This window comes from Lissotriton vulgaris, chromosome 8 (genome assembly GCF_964263255.1).
Source record: "Lissotriton vulgaris chromosome 8, aLisVul1.2, whole genome shotgun sequence".
NCBI lineage: Eukaryota > Metazoa > Chordata > Amphibia > Caudata > Salamandridae > Lissotriton > Lissotriton vulgaris.
Genome location: NC_141696.1, coordinates 188,518,320 through 188,538,916, shown reverse-complemented (window position 1 = coordinate 188,538,916; position 20,597 = coordinate 188,518,320). Strand labels below are relative to the sequence as shown.

Genomic DNA, 20,597 nt, shown 5'->3' with positions numbered 1-20,597 from the left:
TATCAGTCTTTTCCTGGTCACGTGTCTGGACCGAGGGACTATGTCACAAACAGTATAGTAAAATGGAAACACCTTTATTAATTCAGAAACCCTCAGAGAATAAGATTATTTAATGCTAGATCAAGAATGTATATGCCCCTAGAGGTATCTCCTAGAATTCAACCTCCATCTGCTATCCATTGATATGTTTAACCAGTTGGGCCTAACCGGCTGCTCTAGAACAGATGATACTTACTAAATGGTGGTTGCCCTAATTCTTTTCAGGTGCAAAAATAGAAAAAGGTGCACTAACTCAAGAAAGGGCAAAGCACAGGTTTTCAGTAGAAAGTCATCTTTACATGCTACATAATTACATTGTCCTAGATTACTAGATCTGATTAACTTGTTTACGTTAGATATTATGTCGCATTGTCCAACAGAACACTCTAGAGAATTCAGTAAATGGCAAAGATTGCCACTCATCCATGCCAATCGTTTCATTAGGTATACGTGTACATAAATGCATGCTCCATTTGCTAGGTATACATCCATATAAATGACTGCGTCTAATATTCAACAAGTCCTCAGGCTATAAAGGACTGTTATATATGCAAAATGGGTGCAGGTAAAGCTGTTCCAAAGCCTCATAAAAATAAGCATTGGCAAAGCCAATGGGTCTCGCCTAAGTAAGCTATTTGCTTTGCCAAGGTTTTTTAGCCATATTGCACAGCACCATGGCTGCTATTCAGCATGGCTAAAAGTGAATGGTGTGGCGTAGAGTTGAGTGGAGTGGCGTGGAGTAGGTTGGTGTAGAGTAGGTTGGCGCAGAGTTGAGTAGAGTGACTTAGAGTGAAATTACATAGATTAAAATGGCACAGACTGGAATAGCATAGAGTAGAGTGGCGTGGTGTAGAGCAGAGTCACATAAGGTGGAATGGTGTATACTGGCATAGAGTGTCTTGGAGTAGAGTGGTGTACAGTTGAGTAGCCTAGAATACAATAGAGTGGAGTGGCTTAGAGTGGAGTGGCTTAGAGTAGAGTGGCCTATAGTAGAGTGCCCTAGACTAGCGTGACATAGAATGGAGAGCTGTGGTGTAGAGTGGAGTTATGTAGAGTGGAGTAGCATAGAGTAGTGTGGCATAGAGTGGAGTAGAGTGGCGTAGAGTACAGTGGCGTAATGCAGAGTAGAGCAGCATAGAGTAGAATGGCATAGAGTAGAGTTGCACTGAGTGGGGTGGAGTGATATAGGGTGTGATAGAGTAGAGTTTTGTAGAGAGGAGTGGCATAGAGAGGAGTGGAATGGCATATAGTGGCACAGAGTCGAGAGGAGTGGTGTAGAGTCGAGTGGAGTGGCATAGAGTAGAATGGTCCAGTGAGAGCGGCGTAGGGTGGCCTAGAGTGGAGTGGCATGGAGTAGAGTGGCGTGGAGTGGCTTAGAATAAAGGCGCATAGAGTGTATGCGCATTGAGTGGGGTGGAGTGGCATAGAGTGGAGTGGCATGGTGTAGAGTGGCATAGATTGGATTGTTGTAGAGTGGTGTGGAGTATAGAGTGGAGTGGTATAGAGCAGAGTTGCATAGAGTGGAGTGAGGAAGAGTGGCATAGAGTGGAGTGTCACAAAGTAGAGTGTCTTAGAGTGGTGTAGAGTAGACTGAAGTAGAGTACAGCAAAATAAAGTAGAATGGCAAAAAGTAGAGTTGCCTTGACTGGGGTGAAAGGATATAGAGTGTGGTAGAGTGGAATGGCAAAGAGTGGAGTGGTGTAGAGTGGAGTGGAATGGTGTAGAGTGGAGTGGAATGGTGTACAGTGGCATAGAGTGGTGTGACTTGGAGTGGCGTAAAGTAGAGTGGTGTAGAGTAGTGTGTAGTGGCATAGAGTAGAGTGGCGTAGGGTAGAACAGAGCATACTGGCGTACAATAGAGTGGGGTAAAGTAGAGTGGCTTACAGTGAAGAGGAATAGAGGTGGAATAGAGTACAGTGGAGTAGAGTACAGTTACATAGAGGGCAATGGCTTAGAGTGGAATGGTAGAGTAGAGTGGAGTGGCGAAGAGTGACGTAGAGTAGAGTGGCGAAGACTAGAGTGGAATGGCAAAGAGTGAAGTGATGTAGAGGAAAGTGAAGTGACATAGGTTGGAATGGAGTGGCCTATAGTGGAGTAGAGTTGAGTGGCATAGAGTAGAGAGGCATGGAGTGTCAAACAGTGGAGTAGAGTGGCATACAGTAGAGTGGGATGGAGTGACATAGCCTGGCATGGAGTGCGGTGTAGTAGAGTGGCGTAGAGTGAAGTTGTGTAGAGTAGAGTGGAATGGAATGGAGTATAGTGGAGTGGAGTGGATTGAAGCAGAGTAGAGAGGCGTGGTGTAGAGTAGAGTGGCATATATTGGAATACAGTGAACAGGAGTAGAGTGTCTTAGAGTGGACTGGAGTGATGAGAAGACTGGAGAGACATGGCGTAGAGTAGAATGGCAGACAGTTGCATTTTGTGGAGTATAGTAGAGTGGCGTAGAACCGATTGGAGGCGGGTGGTGGGGAGTGGAACAGAGTGGAGTGGCATAGACTAGAGTGGCATAAAGTAGAGTGGCATAGAGTGGAGTGGCATAGAGTAGAGTGGCATAGAGTGGAGTGGAATAGAATAAAGTAGTGGAGTGTAGAGGTGCAGACTAGAGTGGAGTAGAGTGGCATAAACTGGAGTGGAGCGGCATAGGGTAGAGTGGAGTGACACAGACTGGCATAGAGCAGCATGATGTAGAGTGGAGTGGAGTAGAGCACAGTGGCATAGAGTGGAGTGGTGTGAAGTGGCATGAAGTGGCCTATAGAGTGATGTGGCATATAGTAGGGTGGAGTGGCGTGGAGTGGCATAAAGTAGCGTAGTTTACAGTGGCACAGAGTAGAGTTACATGGAGTGGGGTAGAGTGGAGTGAAGTGGTATAAAGTGGAGTGAACTGACTCCTTACTGGATCTTTGGTTCCAGAGTCTTTTGTTTCAGTGTTTTTGCCTTCTAGGATGCTTGTATTCCAGTTCAGGGAGGACCTGGCCTGGCAGTTCAGGTTGTACTGATCCCATTAAAGCAGGGTGAAGACTGATTTCCAAACGGCTGGGTCCAAGCTGAGGTGGTATGGTATGCAAAATAATGATGGATTGGGTTGCGCCCCGGGTAATTACTAGTGGCTGAGATTAATTCAAGCATTCTATCCATCACTTGTTTTTATACTTTAGTGGGTCACCCTAAGTGGGACGGGTATGTCCTGATGTGGGTCCTGTGAACACCGTGTCAATGGAACCAAGCTATACCTGCCTTATGTGCCCTAACAAGGGTGAAACCAGTCCTGGGTTGCTTGTATTCTGGTTCAAGGAGGACCTGGCCTGGCTGTTCATGCTGGACTGTTCCCATTGGAACAGGGTCAAAACTGATTTGCATATGGTAGATTGGGATGCGATCTGAGTAATTACCAGTGGCTGTGATTAATTTAAGCCCCCCATCCATCATTCTTTTTGTATATTTAAGTGTGTTGCCCTAATTGGGACAGGTATGCCCAGAAGTGGGTCCTGTGCAGACTGTCTCACTTAAACAAGCTATACCTGGCTGATGAGTCCTAAAGAAATTAAACTTGCAAGAAATAAACCTAGCAGGCTATCAGGCTATTTAAGGCTGTGCCAGGGGGGGGGGGAGTTGGGGGGGGAGGGAGTTGATTCTCTTTCTCCCCTTGGTGTACATACAGTTTGGATGAAAGGAGGTTACTGGGTGTGGTGTGCCAAGCTGTGAAACGGGCTATCTTTGTACAAGGAGCATCTCCGATAGCGCTTAAGATTCTTTCACTATACGAAGCACTAGCAAAGGTGCTCATCGGAGTGTACTGCGCTTTGAATGCATGGCGATTGGGCGTGGGCAGGCACGTATTGTTGTACTTAAGTACACCGACATATACCCTATTATATTTTGTTACCAATCTCTTTTTTGTATGCAATGGCATGTCTTTCAATGCTAATATTTAAACAAAACTGTGTAGGTGTCTGTACATAATATAACATCACCTCACCCCTTATCTGAAATCATTGAACTGGCTCCCACTCGAGGCTAGAATCCATCTCAAGTTGGCATGCATCACGCACAAGGCCCTACACTCAAACTCCCCTGCGTATCTTGCACAGAAACTTGTAATATCCGGAGGAAGCAGAAACTCACGATCGCCCAGTGCCCTCCTACTCCAGCCTGCTCGATTTCGGGGAAAAAAAAACTACAATCAAGCTTTCGCTGGGGCTGCACCAAGAATATGGAATTCCTTCCCACCCGCCATCAGAAGAATCCCCTCACTGGCACACTTCAAAAAGGAGGCTAAATCCTTCCTCATGGGTAAATTCCTTGACTAATCCCGTTCCACTACCACCCCAAAGACTACTGCCTCCATCCTGGGACCTCGCCCCACCAAGTAATCGGAATTCATCCTTGACAATTGTAATATTGACTATCCTGTATAATGCTTTTCCCTCTTTCTCCCAGCACCCCCTCCCCCCCTATTTTACAGTACTCTTGTGTTATCCTTCCTATTGTTTACTTTGTGACTCTACTTTGTGACTCTGTAAAGCGCTCTGATACCCTAACGGGTCAAGTTTGCGCTCTATAAAACTCTAAAATAAATAAATAAATAAACCAGGGTGAAACTTGTACGGGGTTGCTTGTAGTTCAGTTCAGGGAGGACCTGGGCAGGCATTTTGAACTGGACTGTTCCCATTGGAAGTGTGATTTCCATATAGGTCCGAACTGAGGTGGCATGGTTTGCAAAATATCAATGAATTGAGATGCGGCCTGAGTAATTATCAGTGGCTGAGATTAATTCAAGCATGTCATCTCTCGCTTTTTTGTGTACTACAGTATATACTGTGAGCAGAGAAAAAAAGTATATTGTTAGGAGAAAAAGGAAATTTGCAAAATAAGTCGCTGCTTAAGATACATTATGGTTCTCTAGCAAGGTTTCATGATAATCTTTTATATAAAAGAAACCCTTTCACAAACTGTGGAACAAAACGTAATTTGAATAGGAATTATGGTTCTGATCCAAAACCTAAGATCCACTACAAAAACATACCACTGCCTTAATACATTTAAGACTTCATAAATTAAATGAAAAATAATCACAAGGAATAACATTGATGACACCATAAATTACAAAAAATCAGAATTTAGCAGATGGTCTAAGGTACTTTGGCAGGTGGCCCGATATCCGAAGACCTGTCAGTCAAAGGTCTCAGTCGGTAGAGCCCGCGCAGGCTCCACCGGTGGAACCATGGAAGTTCCACAGAGTATAAACAGAGATGAGGAATAACGGGTTTGGTCGACAGGATGTCTGCCACATTTCTGATGGAGTATCCCGCCCATCTATAGCTTTTATCTGTGTTTCTAACAAAAGTGAAACTTCATTAGTTGCCAGGTTGATTCACTGAATCATTTCCTCAAGTGCACAGAATGAGAAGTAACATTAGCTGATTACACAGACTAACCTTTATGCATTGGAGTGGCTCCTTTATCATCTCGCTCATTTATGGTAATAACTCCACTCTCTACTAATCTTCGAAGAGTCACCAGATCCCCACGGTAGGCAGCGACATGAGCAGGAAATGATAGATCTAAAGAAAGACAACATACAGTAAGTTCCTTGGGAAGACAGAGCAACATGAAGATAGAAAAGATAATTAGCCATAAAGCTAATGGGGATCTTTCTCATACTTATAATTGTTTGATGTCTCTGGGCGAGTTGAATACGTTCTTGAGTACATTTTTAGATCTTTAAACATTTTATTGAAGAAGAGACACTTATTATGATAGTTAAGAAACGGGTGCTTTAAAGACGGAACAGTAATGTTCTTCTTCTATTTCAAAATCTTCCTTTTGAATAGCATACAAACAAATAACACACATGACTCAAGATGCACGCACACGTTGTCTGGCAGAGTTGAAATGGGGTTTTCTATTAAAGAAAACCCCTTCGAAAATGGCCACAGATGAGTACGCTTGAGTTATGACATGTGGATGCATCATGATGCAGGGTAAGTGCCCTGCAACTACCACTCTTCTTACAGATTGTCATTTTAGAAAAGCACATTGAAGTCAGAAAACAAAATCAAAACAAGTGCACACGAGGGAGAAAGTGACCCTGCAGCACTTTGCTACTGCCAGGGCCTCATTAAAAAAATACAATTAACAAAAGTTATTTTAAACATGGGGACAGGATGGGAGATACAGTGGGTTGGTTGCATTGGAGAGTGGGGGGAGATAGAGAGCACATGGTGGAAGAGAACTAGGGAACTCAGGCAGTCCCATGGACTGCTAAATCTGAAATAAATAGAGTCCCTGCAGGTCTGCAGTGCTAGGACACAACTCATCCAATCAGACCACTAATGAGATTGAAATGCTCCTGGGTGCGACAAACACAAGAATTTGGAAGGAAAGGCATTGAATCAGGAGCACACGTCGGAGACAACAAACCCAACCACACATGAGCAAGAGGCTCAACTAGAGCCCACGTTTAGTATCTGTTATGTATTGATAACAATAGGTCTGCCTACAGACAGCTAGAGGTGTCTGTATCCGAGACCTGAGGAGGAGCAAGACTGGAAGAATGCTGCATCGCTTTAGGAAATCACAGTCCTCAGAAGTATGACCCTCTGCGCATCAGCACAAGGATTGCAGTTCACACAATGAGGACTAGAACCCATGCACTAACATTTATGTCACTGCTGGATAGATATACCTCAGAATACTATGCCAAAGTTCTGCAGCTGTTGAGGGTAGACTCCTTGTGGAATGACTTGAGCCATACGTCACTCCAGTAGAGGAACTCACCATAAAATACCATTATTATTATTTTATCAGGTTTTCCTGAATAAAGCAAACAACATAACAGTTCTCGCAGTGTAAATGAAAGAAGGCACAGAGGTAACGATAACACTTATCATATAGCAGTATAAACGGCATTGCTGGTAACATGTGGCAAACCAGTATACAAAGTAAAAGTCAACTTTCTATCATATCACCCTATACTAGCACTCAGATGCAGTTCATGTGTGTTTACGCCCCAAAGTCCAGCTAAATGTATCCATCCATAGAGCCCAATTTTAAAGGGGCAACCCCCTACTTTCATAAACCATCCTTTTATCCTCCATACACCAGCTCATATTTTTATACCAAGTCATGCCTTCAAGCAATTTGAGGAACCCCTATGTTTGCATCGCATAACAGGCCACATACCAGATGCACAAGTTTCGTGTGTATTTAGAAGTTTATGCCTTTTACCTTGAGGAGTATCACCACATACCTACCAAAAGAGTCATAATCTGGGACACTCTCAGGGGGTACAGAAAAGGCCTTCATCCCACAATCTCTAAATCTAACACATTAAATTCAATCTTAACCTTATGCAGTATATTGTGCACTGTATCTTGATTCGTACAGTCTGAACCTGCCCTGTATCATAACCTTCCAAAGATGCAGTGGAGCTCACTCCCAATTGGGGGCCTCACAGGTGGCATATTCCCTCCCCTATTTGGACCTAAGACATCCTAATTTCTTAGGGAAATGATTCACCATAGTTCTGTAAATCATTGTGATGCAGGCAGATAGTCCATCAGCACCTTGGTTCTCGGGTGTTCACCTGTAGAGCATGACGAAGTTGCAAATATCGGAATGATTCTGTACCAGCCACCTTGTTTTCTCCCTGTAGCTGTTCAGATGTTTATATTAGCCCAGTGCCCCGCACACCTCCCAATATGCCCAGGCCAATTGTTTCTCAGTTTGCAAACCCTTGGAGAGCCTGAACGTCCTTCACTTATTTCCTACTAAATATGGGGTCTCAGCTTGAAGCATTCCTTTCCAGCCCGAAAAATAATCCCCCCTTTATCCCCCATACAACTATCACCACTTAAGTGGCAATAGGCAAGCTGAGAACAATCGTTCCTCCATAAAACCGGTGCAAAAAAAGCTGTGCCCCAGAGCACCAACATTCGTAGTCAGCTGGTTTGTTGCTTGTCATCACCACTGTCCTTGTCCATGTTGCTGCCAATGGATGAAGCGGACTACATTGAATTCAGCTGTAACACTAAAGGGCCAGGGAATGGGGGTTCATTCAAACAATGTGTCCTAACCTTTTCTGGGTGTGTAGAGGGCACGTGGGCAGGTTGTCTATCAATGCACCCCAAGTGCCCGACCAGCAAAGTCTCCTCTGACCTTTCCCATGGTGTGCAGACCCAAGTCTAAGTGCACCATTCTTGCCAGCTGGTAAGTTGTGTCACTTTCCTTTTTCCCCAAATTGACTTTTTCTCAACCATCTTCATGGGGCAGAAATGTGAGTAACCTCCTGCATGAGGGTCTATTTAAAAAGTGCTGCATTGCCGAAAAACCGTAAGTACTTTGTTTTTGAGAATCCTTTTCATTTTGTGCGACGGATCTGCTTAATGTGTTCACTTCTACATTCCTTATACTTGAGCTACCGGTGTTGAACTTCCTGCTAGTCAGAGCTCAATCAGGTCTGCCTCTGCTTTAAAGGTATATTAGACAGCTGAAAATTTTTTGCATACGTGCAGGCTTGAAAGTTATCAAGAGATGAGGCAAACCTTACCTCCAGCAAACTGATGTGGCTGGAGGGTTCATTCTAGGGCCATGCGTCTTGTACTTCCAGGCACCTGTTAAAAAGCATCTCTATCATCTGAGCTGGAGCATTGGGGTTAAAAGGAGGCCCTGGTACTCTTTTGTGCTCTTAAAGCTATGACTGAAAAGTGCAGTTTCTCCTACTCTTTTCATGATCTTTGGGTGCATTGCTCTTCCAAATAATTATTTAGAGCTCATGTGCAGTGGAATGTGTGAAGAAATTGATACGCACGATGCCCTTGTGTCTTTAAAAGAGAGTGCCAAGGGCCGTATGACGCATAGTGTCCCGAGGCGCAATGGGCTTGTGCGCCTGCTTTGTGCACACTAGGGGCAGCAGACACTAGTGTGGTCCCTTCTCTAATACTGATAGCGCCAAAGTCATCTTGAGAGGGTGGTCCCTCTTTTCCACTTTGCCGCTGCACCTGTGCTCTAATATGGATGCGGGCGCAGAGGCAAACATGGTATAAGAAGGGCCTTAGGAGGTTGTGCACTGTGGCTGCATCCCCTTAGGGTAGCCTTCTGGACCCCCTGCAGGGTGAGGTCACCCATTGCACCAGCCTGCAGCGGCATCTCTGTCCCCTTTAACATAGGCAGGTGGCAGAGAAAGACAGAGCGGCTGCTTCAGTCACCCGCTCCATTTTTCACTGAATGCACTGCCCCAGGGCAGCGTGGAGGCATCGCATTACTTGTAAAAGGGCGCACTATCCCCGTTTGCACCCGGCTTACTTCTTTAAAGGTGCGCCGTGACACAGTGCACCCGGTCTGTAACCCAGGCCCTGCTGTGCCTTTGGTCACAGCTTCTACTAAGCATGGCCTTCACTATATTACGTTTAGGGGACCATTGACTGAGCTAAAGCAGATCTACTATTAGACAAATTAACATTATCGCACAGACTTATCGCTAGTGCTGCAGACAACCTGCTGAGACCAGCACCTCATTTATTGATGCAGGTTAATCAACAGAGGCTCCAGGATATAGTCCTGTTAATAGGCGGTCCATCCGCCTCACACTACCAGTGAACGGATCTCTGAAGGTCTGAATCGTGGGTGTAAATACAATGCCAAGACTTTGGCCAGACCACTTGCCTTTAATAATAATAATCCACATTTGTAAAGCGCACAATCACCCGTAAGGGTCTCTAGGCACTGGGGGCCGTCGGGAAGATTAGGCAAGCTATTGCCCAGAGTCACATGGTGCTGGACTAATCTGCCACCGGTGCCGGGGATCAAACCGTGATCCCCAGATTCCGGAGTCGGTCGCCCTAGCCACGGCGCCACACCTCTTCCACCTTTGGGCATACTTTATAGAGGAGTGCGATTAGGGAGGACTGTCATGGCGCCTGCATGCCTTGGCACTCAGGGATGAGAATCTTAGGCACACTATATGAGAGCAGCATATACAAGACTATTTTGTCACATGGGCAGCCTCCATAGAATGCTTTTCACTTATCTGGGAGGCCTGAATATTATATACACATGGCATCTGAGGTGGAAGTCACAAAATCAATGGGAAGGAAACCTGATGAGCTTGCTTGCCAAACATGGCTATTTGAGTGGGAAAGGCCTTCACAGATGTCTGAGGATGCACTCACTTCTCTAAAGGGATGGAACATAACGACTACAGACTGTAAAGGCAAATATGCACAAGTCTCTTGGGAGGGGACGAAGGTGCAAAGGAGTTTTGCCTGAATGACCAGAAGTGAGAGAGGCCTAACTCACAAACGAGCATTGAATATTGACAGACAGTGATGTATTAATTGTCCAGCCCTTACTGATCCCTCATTCTGGAAATACTATGGGAAATTGTATTCCATAAATCCGCTGGAAGACTCAGCTCACGTGGACAGGATAATAACCAAATGTGGACTAACATATTAACATATATGAGTGGGGAGCAGACAGAGGTACTGAATTGTGATATGTATTAGCATGAGGTTCTCATGACATTGAGGGGTATGATACCGCACAGTGTACCTGCTGATTATAGTTTTGGAACAGAATAATACTTGGAATACAGGGTTTGTTGGTATTGCATTTAACAACACTTTTTAAAAAGGTTACGGATGATGAGGTTCTGTTATTTTGCTTACACAGTGAGATTCCCTTACTATACTGATTCTGCCTTCAGGGCACTGCCCTTATTTATATGTGACATGATGACACTGGCAAAATAAAAACTAGGACAGTGGAGACGGTTGTTCGTACATTGATTCATTCTAACCAGACAGAATTTTTCCTGGGGGAAAAAGACAAATGTCTTGGATGGCTACTCATGATTATGGTACAGAGCGAATTAGTCCAATGGGAAAAGTCCATTATCTCACTCAATGCAGAAAAGGTGGCCAATTCTTTAATTTGCGAATAGTTATAGAAGATAGATGGAAGGTACTGGAAACTATGAACCTCAACCTGCATCTTCAAATCTGCATCAGGGTTACATGATAGACTGGTTGCCTTGATAGACAATATTGGACCCTTAAACAAAGAGAGAGGTAGGGAGAGTCGATGTGACACTCTTATTCCCCGGTTATGATCAGTCAACAAGAAAAGAGTGCCCTATGGTTTATTTTTGACCACATTTACGGAGCAAAAAAGAAAGTATAACAAGCAGCCTGATTTAGGGTGTTTTTGAAGAAAGCCCTCACTCACCACCTGGTGATGACATGCTTCATCATTGGGCTCCACCAAAGGGACCGAATGTCTCTTTGGTGTGCTACAACACCAGGTCTACTGCGGAGCCGGTAGGTGGGAGTTAAGGCGTGTTTTTGTGCAAAACTAAGCTAGTGAGTGATGAGGGAATAAAAATTAGTCTGTAGTGTATCAACCGGAACTTTATTCTATGATCACTAAAGACAGTATTTAAAAACAATGTGTATGGAAGCAGTCCACATTTAGTTGAGTGGTAGTTTCCTAGGTATCAGTCGACATGTTTCTTGCCATGAAACTGGTGTAAATTTACCGGGCAATTCTTCAGGACTAGAAAGGTGTATTTAAACCCTGGTGGTATGGGCGCGCTAAGGCCCACCCTTACCTAGGGATGGCAACAGGGGCCCAGTAGGTCCCCTTTGTTTCCTCAACGACACACTTTCCATGGCGGTCGCACCTCCATGAAAACTGTGGCATTGAGGAAACTAGTATTATGCTTGGTGGTGCTGCAGCAGCACCTCCAGCATATTACCCGCCTCACATCGCTGCAAGACCGCCATGGATCACGGATCCCAGGCAGTAGTAGTAGTTCTGTGGTGGTCAGGCCGCCATAGTCAAAATATGGCAGTTGCAACACTACTACGGCGGTAGTCATAATAAGGCCCTAAGGCTCTCTGTAATTAGGGAAATAAAGAATAATGAACAAAATCAGAAAAAATCAAAGTTCCAAGTGAGCTGCAAAATCAAGAAGAAATCAGGAGGCATCCCTAGTAGCATCACAGGAAAGCTCAGGCTCACTCCCAAAATATGGGGATTATATACAGTTTACTTACACAGGAAATTATTAGGTTCTACAGAATCATCATGGTGTGAGCAAAATAATTATACTTTTAGCAAATCAGAATAGTTATATAAAACGTCATATTGCCTTACCATCGAAGCACAATCCCACTATATGAATATTGAATCTGCCCACTCTAAGCTAATGTCATCCGGAGACAGCAGGACAAACTAGTTACAAGAACAACGGCAAACTATTGTGAATAAATGCATTACAGTGAGCTAGCAGAGGGACCTTGAAAAATGCAACATTAATATGTCTGCGTGACCATCGCTTTTTGTTTATCATTCCATTCCAGTTTGGACACGGCCATATGCAAATCAGTCTTGACCCTGCTCCGTTCATCAATAGTTCTTTTTTCATTTGTCACCCTAAGTGGGACGAAGATGAACAGATGTGGGTCCTATGCTTGTCATGCCACTGGATTGAAGCTATCCATGCTGATAAGGGGTGATACCCCGAAACCGGTCCTAGGCTGCTTCTTTAGATCTGGGGAGGACCTGATCTGGCAGTTCTGGCTGGGCTATTCCACAGGGGAGCAGGTCCGAGACTGATTTGCATATGGTGAGGTCCAAACTCATAGTGAGCAAAAAAACAATGGATTTAGGCCCAGACCTCTGTAATGGGGTTGAGTGTTTGACATTGTTCAGCATTCTGTCCATCAATTGTTCTTTTTGCACAATCAAAGGTAAAACACTTATTAAATGACTAAATGTAATAGGATAACCCAATGTTATCCAAGGGGAGAGAAAGCCCTTACAGCAGTGAAACTAATGCATGACCTTTTCATCACCAGGACATATAAAACGTATACCATAAGCCCCACTGTTTAAAAACAATGCATCATATCCAATGGGCCTTTAGGGCTTAACTCAGCAGTGAGTCAAATTGGCACTTTAAACTGCCCTGCAGGCTGCAATAGCAGGCTCGAGATGTTTTAAATTGCTAATTTGTTGGGTGGCACAATAAGTAATATAGCCCCACTACTACTATTTAATTTACAGTCCGTGAATACTTGCTGTACCACTTTTCTAGGGCAATCAGCGTAGGCCAATTTTACTATGTTTAAGGGAGTGAACAGAAGTACGTTAGCACTGGTAAAGTTCACAGAGTCCTAATACCAACAAAAACAAATTCAGAAAACATGAGGGGTAAGAGGAGAAGGTTTGGGGGAGACCCTGCAGAGAGGGCCAAGTCCAAAACACATTGTTTGAGAGTGTGCAAAAACTACAGGGCATATTGGTGAGGCTTAGATGCTCCTGTTATTTTTCCTTTAGCTACTCATCATGAAATATATGTCACATCTGGTAGAGTTTCAAGGCCCCACGTGACATTGTGGGATGCCTTCTGATTTTAATAGATGTGACTATGCAATAGTTTGTGCATTCAGTCTGTCACCTTGGAAGATTTCAATTAAAGCTTCAGGAATGAGTGTCAATTACAATTGGCAAATTTCAGTCAATTTCAATTTGAACTATAATGTCCTTTCAACTTACCTTTTATGAGGGAACATTCTAAGTGCTATCTGAGGCTTAAGCTTTCAGATCAATGTAGCCCAGCGGAACACAATATATGATCCGGATTTTCAAGACAGTCACTGACAATGTAAATAAATTTAATTTAGACTGGCTGTATATAAATATACCTTCTGTAGGCATCCTAAAAATCGATGCATGGATACAGCAATCAGCATACCCTGTGGTGTAAAATAATTAATTACTCTGCTTTCTCAATATTTAAAGTAGTTGTAACCTTAGCATTAGCCCGGATTTCTAAACCTGTAAAGTCTATATTATTAGAGTATAGCTCTGATGAGAGGATCGGAGAATGGATAAACAGTTTAACATTTTATTTCCTATCCAAACCCTTTCTAGGAAACTCATACTACATGAAAATCTCATTGGAAGAGGCAAATTCGGACATGTGATGAATTGTCAGGTATAAGAGACAGAACTTCCTTTAAACATATTGACAATTGATAGGCAGTCAATTCACATTTGGCGACAGATTCTTTGAATTTCCTGAAGAATCTATGTATTTTAATAGATTCAAAAACTGTCTTTGCATAAACTATTTCAAAACGTTCTTGGGAGAAAACACACCCAAACACTGCAGCAGAAAAGTAAGACTTCTTGCATTTTCTGATCAATGTCCATCAGAAATGCTTGAAAGCATGAAGCTTGAGCCAATTTCTTAGGATGCATATTTTGTCCCACTAGTGTCACTCACCCTCTCTTTGCATTCGACCTAAAGATATACTTGCTTTGGGTTTGAAACTCTACTAGTTATCAGTGATATCCCGTCTTGCATTCACCCCTCCTGTTGACCTTGTTCGGTGCATGTGTGTCAGTAGTCTGCTCGTGTAAATGCCACAAACAGCTCTCCTGTAAACCGGAAGAGAATACAGCCCTTTTATATCCAGAGGGAGTGAATCTCATGCTATAACTGCATTGGGCCTCTATTTGCATTTTATTTTTATTTTGCGAATATTGCTATAGTGCAGACCTAACTGCAGGAGGTAGAGTATTTTAGAGGGACCTAGGAATACATACCGCAGAATCCAGGTGAACTTTAATAAACGTTTACAAATTACGATAAGGGCAGAAACATTGTTCTGGCAACAATGTTGCACAAAATATACACACTTGAATGGTTTGTAATGAAATGACATGAGAACTTTTTAATTTTTCAGAGAGGGCAGCCTCTGTGGTAGATTTATTTCTGATTATGAGCAAAATTACTGTATAGGGCTGGCTGGGCCAGTACTCACGCACCTAGTTTTCCCAGGTGTTCGTACACTGAATCCAATGTTATAATTCCGCCGGGTAAGATCACACGAGGCTTTGTCTACAGCATCACTCGAGCCTCTTTCCCCATTTTGTGTTTCTATCGAGGGCAGAACATGATGCTCCCCCACCTGAAGTTAGCCTGCCCTGCCCTTACTCCTCACACCCCAGCCAGAGGCTGCAGCATGTAGATGCCCAAAGGGAAAAGAAAGGAATAAGGACATCTGCCATAGCACTATACAGGTTCATAATCAGAGAGGGCTGGTCCTGATGAAAGCCCATGGCACCCTATTGGTGAATGAAATAGGGATGAACCTGTTGACCTCCATAACAAATTTAGAATAATTAATTCCCCTATTCTTTTTAACCCTATCCACTAGGTACCTTTAAATAAATGACACTTGGTCCACACAGAGGTAGTTGTACCCCTTATCTTTTTCCCCTCTCTTTACTATTTTAGTTACCCCTCCAATATCAAGTCATTTGATACTCAGTTCTTTGCTCCACCACCAAGAGCTTCTCTGATTACAGGGTAGAAGCCCACACCGATGTCCTGTTACATAAGTGTGAGGGGGAGCCTGATGATGAAGCATACCATCCTTGGGTAGGTGAGGTCTTTCGACCTTTAAGGCACACTTTTCCAGATTTAACCGCCTAGGTGGGACCTCTTCTTTAGCACAGGATAATTGAGGTGTTATGACAGGTGTCATTCTTTCCTTCTTTCTCCTTTTGGACATCTTTGTCAGTATAGTTCAATTGGAGGGCATGCCCTGAGGCTTCCTCCCATTTCCATATATGAATATATGGGTCAAGGGTGACGTTCAGCAAGCAACAATCAGGCGGCTCCATGTACATCCGAGAAATCACTCAAGTGAGGAAGCAGTCTTTAGGAAATATGAATCTTTTTAACATTAAGGGTGATTTGGAAGTGCTCATTTGTCTGTTTGAGAGACATTATATGAACCATTTTAGATGGTGTCAAAGATGTCTATGCAGGAATAAGGATGTAACGCAAAGCCTGGCTGTCGACAGCTTCAAAGGTAGATGAGAAGTCAAGGAAGACCAGGAGGCAGAAATGTATCTGTCTTTGAAGTGGATTTTCTGCATCATAAAGGGTTGCGTCTTTATGTTGCAGAAGGGCAGGGCGCCATTGATTCCCTTCGAGCCAGTTAAAACAACCGTAGGCTACTTGCTTCACGTAATGTTTTGCTGTCTGAAGCACAGCCTTATCAAGCACCATAATTTATTTGCCCTTGTTTTGGTCAGAGGGGCAAACTGGTCGTGCAAATGGTTATGATGATCAATGTGATTTTAAAGTTGGAGTGAAACTACTTTTTCAAGAACTTTGACGGTGTTGGTGATCGCCTTGAGACCCTACGGGTAAGTAGTGCGCTCTATAAATGTCTTTGATTGATTGATTGATTGATCGGGAAATAATTGGTTAAGTTGGAGGAAACAAGCATTGGAAGTGTCAGAATAATTTTACAGAAGAGGCAAACATCTGTAAAATATCTGTAGGCTACATTCCTAATGGAGTCTTAGCTTGTCCAAAAAGCACACGTTTATTAAGGGACCTTTCTTGTAGATTGCTTTGCCCTTGCCTGGGGGGATGGGGTGGCAAAAAGGCTGTGCAGTATTTGTACGGAGTTTAAACTATAGCTTAAGTAAAGGACAGACGGAGGGAACATTCGGAACAGATCACTGCTAATCTTAAGGGTGCTTGTTTCAATTCGGGTGGGGGGGGGCAGTCACATGGTTCAAAACCCACGAGACTTTCTATTAAAACGCCTGACGATAGGAAACTTTAAGAGGATTTTTAAAAATATGTAATTGTTTATTTTATAAATCGAAATATAAAACAAGAAAGACAGAGTGGCATACATGTATAGGGCTCGTGAGTTGTGTAACTGACAATGTAAATGTATGTAAATGTATTTGAGCTTATATAGCGCACAGCTACCCACAAAGGGTTTCCCGGCGCTTGCTTAGGGAACCCGTCCTGGTATTCCCCTGTGAGATAACCCCGGCAGGGTATCCACAAGGTGAAAGCCAGGCATCCCGCCACGAGGGGCCGTTGTGGAGATTAAGCAAGCTATTGCCCAGAGTCGCAGAGTGTGAACCCGTGAGTCGAGAAGGCACCGGAGCGAGAATTATCGAGTCCGTGGAATTTTGAGCCCAAGACCCGCCGAGGCGGGGAATTGAACCCTGGTCCAGGGCCGATCTCTGCTTCCGGGTCTGCCGCCTCTAACCCCTGAGCCACACTTCTCCACCTATACAATATAGCTAGAATCCCCACAAGGGGTAAATAGGATGCTAAAGTGACACCAAACTTCACAGCAACACACCTTTTTATTCATAGGAAATCTAATTGAGATTTTCATAAAACTACATGCAAAAATATGACATTTTGATGTGCTCTTTCCCTGGTATGATATTCATAATCAACCAGCAGTGTATGTGCTTGTGCTCAAATGAAGGCCTCCTCGTCTTTATTACCTGGAAAGGCATGCTAATGCCAGCTCTGATGGAAGGAGAGAGGACCCTTGATGTGTTAGAAGGAATGCTCTTCAGTGAAGGATCGAAAAAGCTGCCAAAATATCTCACTAAACAATAATTTACCTCGGTACGGTATGAGACTTCTTTTTATTTCCTCTGGGATGCGATACAGCCCAGAGAACCACAAAAAGTGTACCCTGCTTTAGGCCATTTATCCTATTTGAAAACCGATGAAACTGTGCCCCTTCTTAGCTATTTGCATTTCTCATTTATTGAAGGTTTTCCTTCTTACATTTAGTTTGATAAGAAATCCATGGTTCGCCCAGAAAGGACTGGTCTATCCACTTATTCAGTCACGTGGAACAAGAACGAGCGAGCGAGGTCTGAGTCATGGAACTTACTTATCTGATCACTGAAAGTTCAGTATCTCTCCTAGCATTCAGTGCCTTATAGCGCTATCTGCCCCAGATTATCTGCTCCAGAGGTGTGAGAAATTGAGAGCTAGTTATAAAATATGTGACATTGAGCTCAAAGTGGCCCTGTCTAGTCTGCTTCATGATAGAAACTTAAAGGAGTATTAAATAAGATTCAATGTGTGAGCCAGTCTTGTGCGGGACTTCGATAGTTCATAGATCAGCACTTGGCTTCAGCTAGAGCACATATCCTCCTGGAGCATCTTTGTTTTCACAGGACCTCTTCTCTGAGAGCCTCTTTAAAGTCGAGCCAAGGACCCTGAGGTTTGATTGGTCTCAATCTACAGATTGCTCCAGCTACATTGAACCACGATTGCAAGAACCAACCAAACGAGATGAGCGAAGACCCTCATCTGACTTAAGTCTCATGAGTACTTGGTCTCTCCCAGAGTCTATCATCAACTCAGGAAAGTTCCTGAGAAGCCATTGAGCAACCTGGACGTCACCAGACAGTGCATGAGCGACTGAGGTCTAGAAAGACTTCCCAGAGAGAAGGTAACTTTCTTTTCCTAATCTACAGTCCTCACAGGAGGGTCTCCGGACAATAGACTTTACTAAAAGACATGCCTTAACTTTTAGAAATGATTTCTCCTTTGACCATGTCGATTCATTTTCAGTAGGGGCTATCAACTTCGCAGCCGTAAGCCAACCAAAATTAAAAATATCCAAGCTGGTAATAATACAACTGATTGAGTCAACAGTACTGCTGCACAAATATGAGTTTATATTATAGGCTACAAGTCAGGATCCCAGCAGGCTCTTCCAAAGCCTATACGATGAACAATGATAACATGAACAATATAAATTTCCATCATGTCACGATACCAGAGTGGGGCTTAAGAACTTTCTTACAAACATGTTGTCCTTCTTATAAAAATACAGAAAGGTAGAGATTACTCATGGTCCTGAAGAGTATTTGATGATCTAGTGGAAAGCATGTAAGGGGTATAACATGCATGATACTCAGGTTAAAAAAACTCTACCGGCTGATTTAAAAGTACTTCCAGGACCCTCCTGGACACCAAGGATAATGCAAAACAGTTCAAAGAGACCATGACATGATTTTACCTTTATATTGAGAAGGAGAGGAGAAGTGGTTAACACCTACTTGTGTGTTCCTCTGGGTGGTCCCGCTCATATTCCACTCCTTCTATGTACTGTACAATGTTGTTCTTGTAGAAGCGCCCAGCCAGGTCTTTGGGGCTTTCTCCGTGGTGGTTGGTGGACCTCAGAGTGTGAGTGATGCTAATTCCTTTACTGACCAGGAACTTCAAACAATGAAGATGGCCCTCCATCGCGGCAAAATGCGCTGCATGGGACAAGAAAATCATTCAATCAAAATATACCAAATGCCATTGTTTCAAAGGAAGGAGGATGTTGAGTGAATGAAACAATCAATCAATGATAGGTTTATAAAGGTTGAGACTTCTCTCGGAACACCGTATCCCAGCCGCTACATTGCAAAATGCAAACAATTTCTAAGCCAATGCACTTCTAAGTCTTAAAATAAATCAAGTAAGTACTTTCGCTAAAGCCCTCTGCAATACAATTTCAGCAGATCAATCCGAAAGCATAACATAACATACTAAGCGAAAGCAACCAAAACACATTTGAACCACAAATCAAACCAATGTGCAAAAAAAACACCTGTTCAAAGACAAAGCACAACAAACTCCTCACCTCCCACCCCATAAGTGTTCCCTACAAGAAATACTTTTTTGTTTATTTCTAAATATTTTAACGGGAAGATGGGAATGAAATTTTGAAACCTTTGAACAACTGGTTTAAATTTTGGGGCGTTTTCACCCTTGATACAATAACTATCAGTGACATTCGTAATACTGGTCACCATCAGTTCAAGGGTTAGCGAATTAACCCTTGAACTGCTCCCTTTGTTCAGGTTGACTGTGTTGTTTTATAATCATGGCCATCTTCTGACCTTGAAATGCCATTGCTTCCTGCATCTGTTGTCCAGTGTCTGACTATGAATCTACCTGCTAATGAGTTTACCTTATATTGGTCTTCGGCGTATTGCTCTTTTATTAAATCATATAATCCTTACTGTCCCCTTAAATTTTTCGAAAACAATCCTCAGTTATCTAAATATAAAATGTGTCAACAGAAGCGGGCAAGCTCCGCATTCAACTATGTAATATTGGTTAACAGAATGTGCTTTGGAATATGGATGCTTCTTATACTGAACTACTGTTGTCAATGCCTTATAAACAATACCATACAACAGAGGGAATTCAAATTGGGTGATGAACCAGTGTCAAGGCACTATATGCTCAAGATGGCACTGAGATGAAGTCCCCGGTGGCTTGCCTGTATCAGTGCGTGCCTGTCTGGTGAACAACACGATCTACACAGACCAGTTAAACGTTTGTATCTGGTTCTTCGAGTATTATCTATTTTTAACTCACCTCAGTTTCAGTCCTACAAGTGAAGATGTTCTGCTTCAGGGCAATGCTGGACTTTCCCACATAGTCTGCCTCACAGTATTGTTAGTTGTAGAGACTGTCCTCTTCAGTACACAGCCAGTATAAGAAGCAAGTAACTAACAAATGCAAGGCACAGATGAATGCTCCTGTCATTGCTCGACTCTTTACGGTTGAAGAGGACAGTGTTCTGCTTCCCCCTTCCCATAATATACTTTTAGTCATCTAACAAAGTATTAAACCTTCCTTCATACACGGAGTCCTAATTCACTTCTTCTGTCCTGATGAAGGTCCCGTTCAT

The 20,597-nt window shown here is 43.3% G+C and overlaps 1 protein-coding gene across 1 annotated transcript in view; it reads right to left on the bottom strand.

Moving 5' to 3' along the window:
* Positions 1-20,597, bottom strand: part of ANKRD42 (ankyrin repeat domain 42) — a 428,468-nt gene that overhangs the window by 120,246 nt on the left and 287,625 nt on the right. Inside the window, exons 6-7 of the mRNA XM_086933250.1 lie at positions 18,967-19,167; positions 5,475-5,600 (exon numbers count right to left, since the gene is read on the bottom strand). Of these exons, the coding sequence (XP_086789376.1) occupies positions 5,475-5,600; positions 18,967-19,167 (327 nt within the window). The remainder of the gene's footprint in view (positions 1-5,474; positions 5,601-18,966; positions 19,168-20,597) is intronic.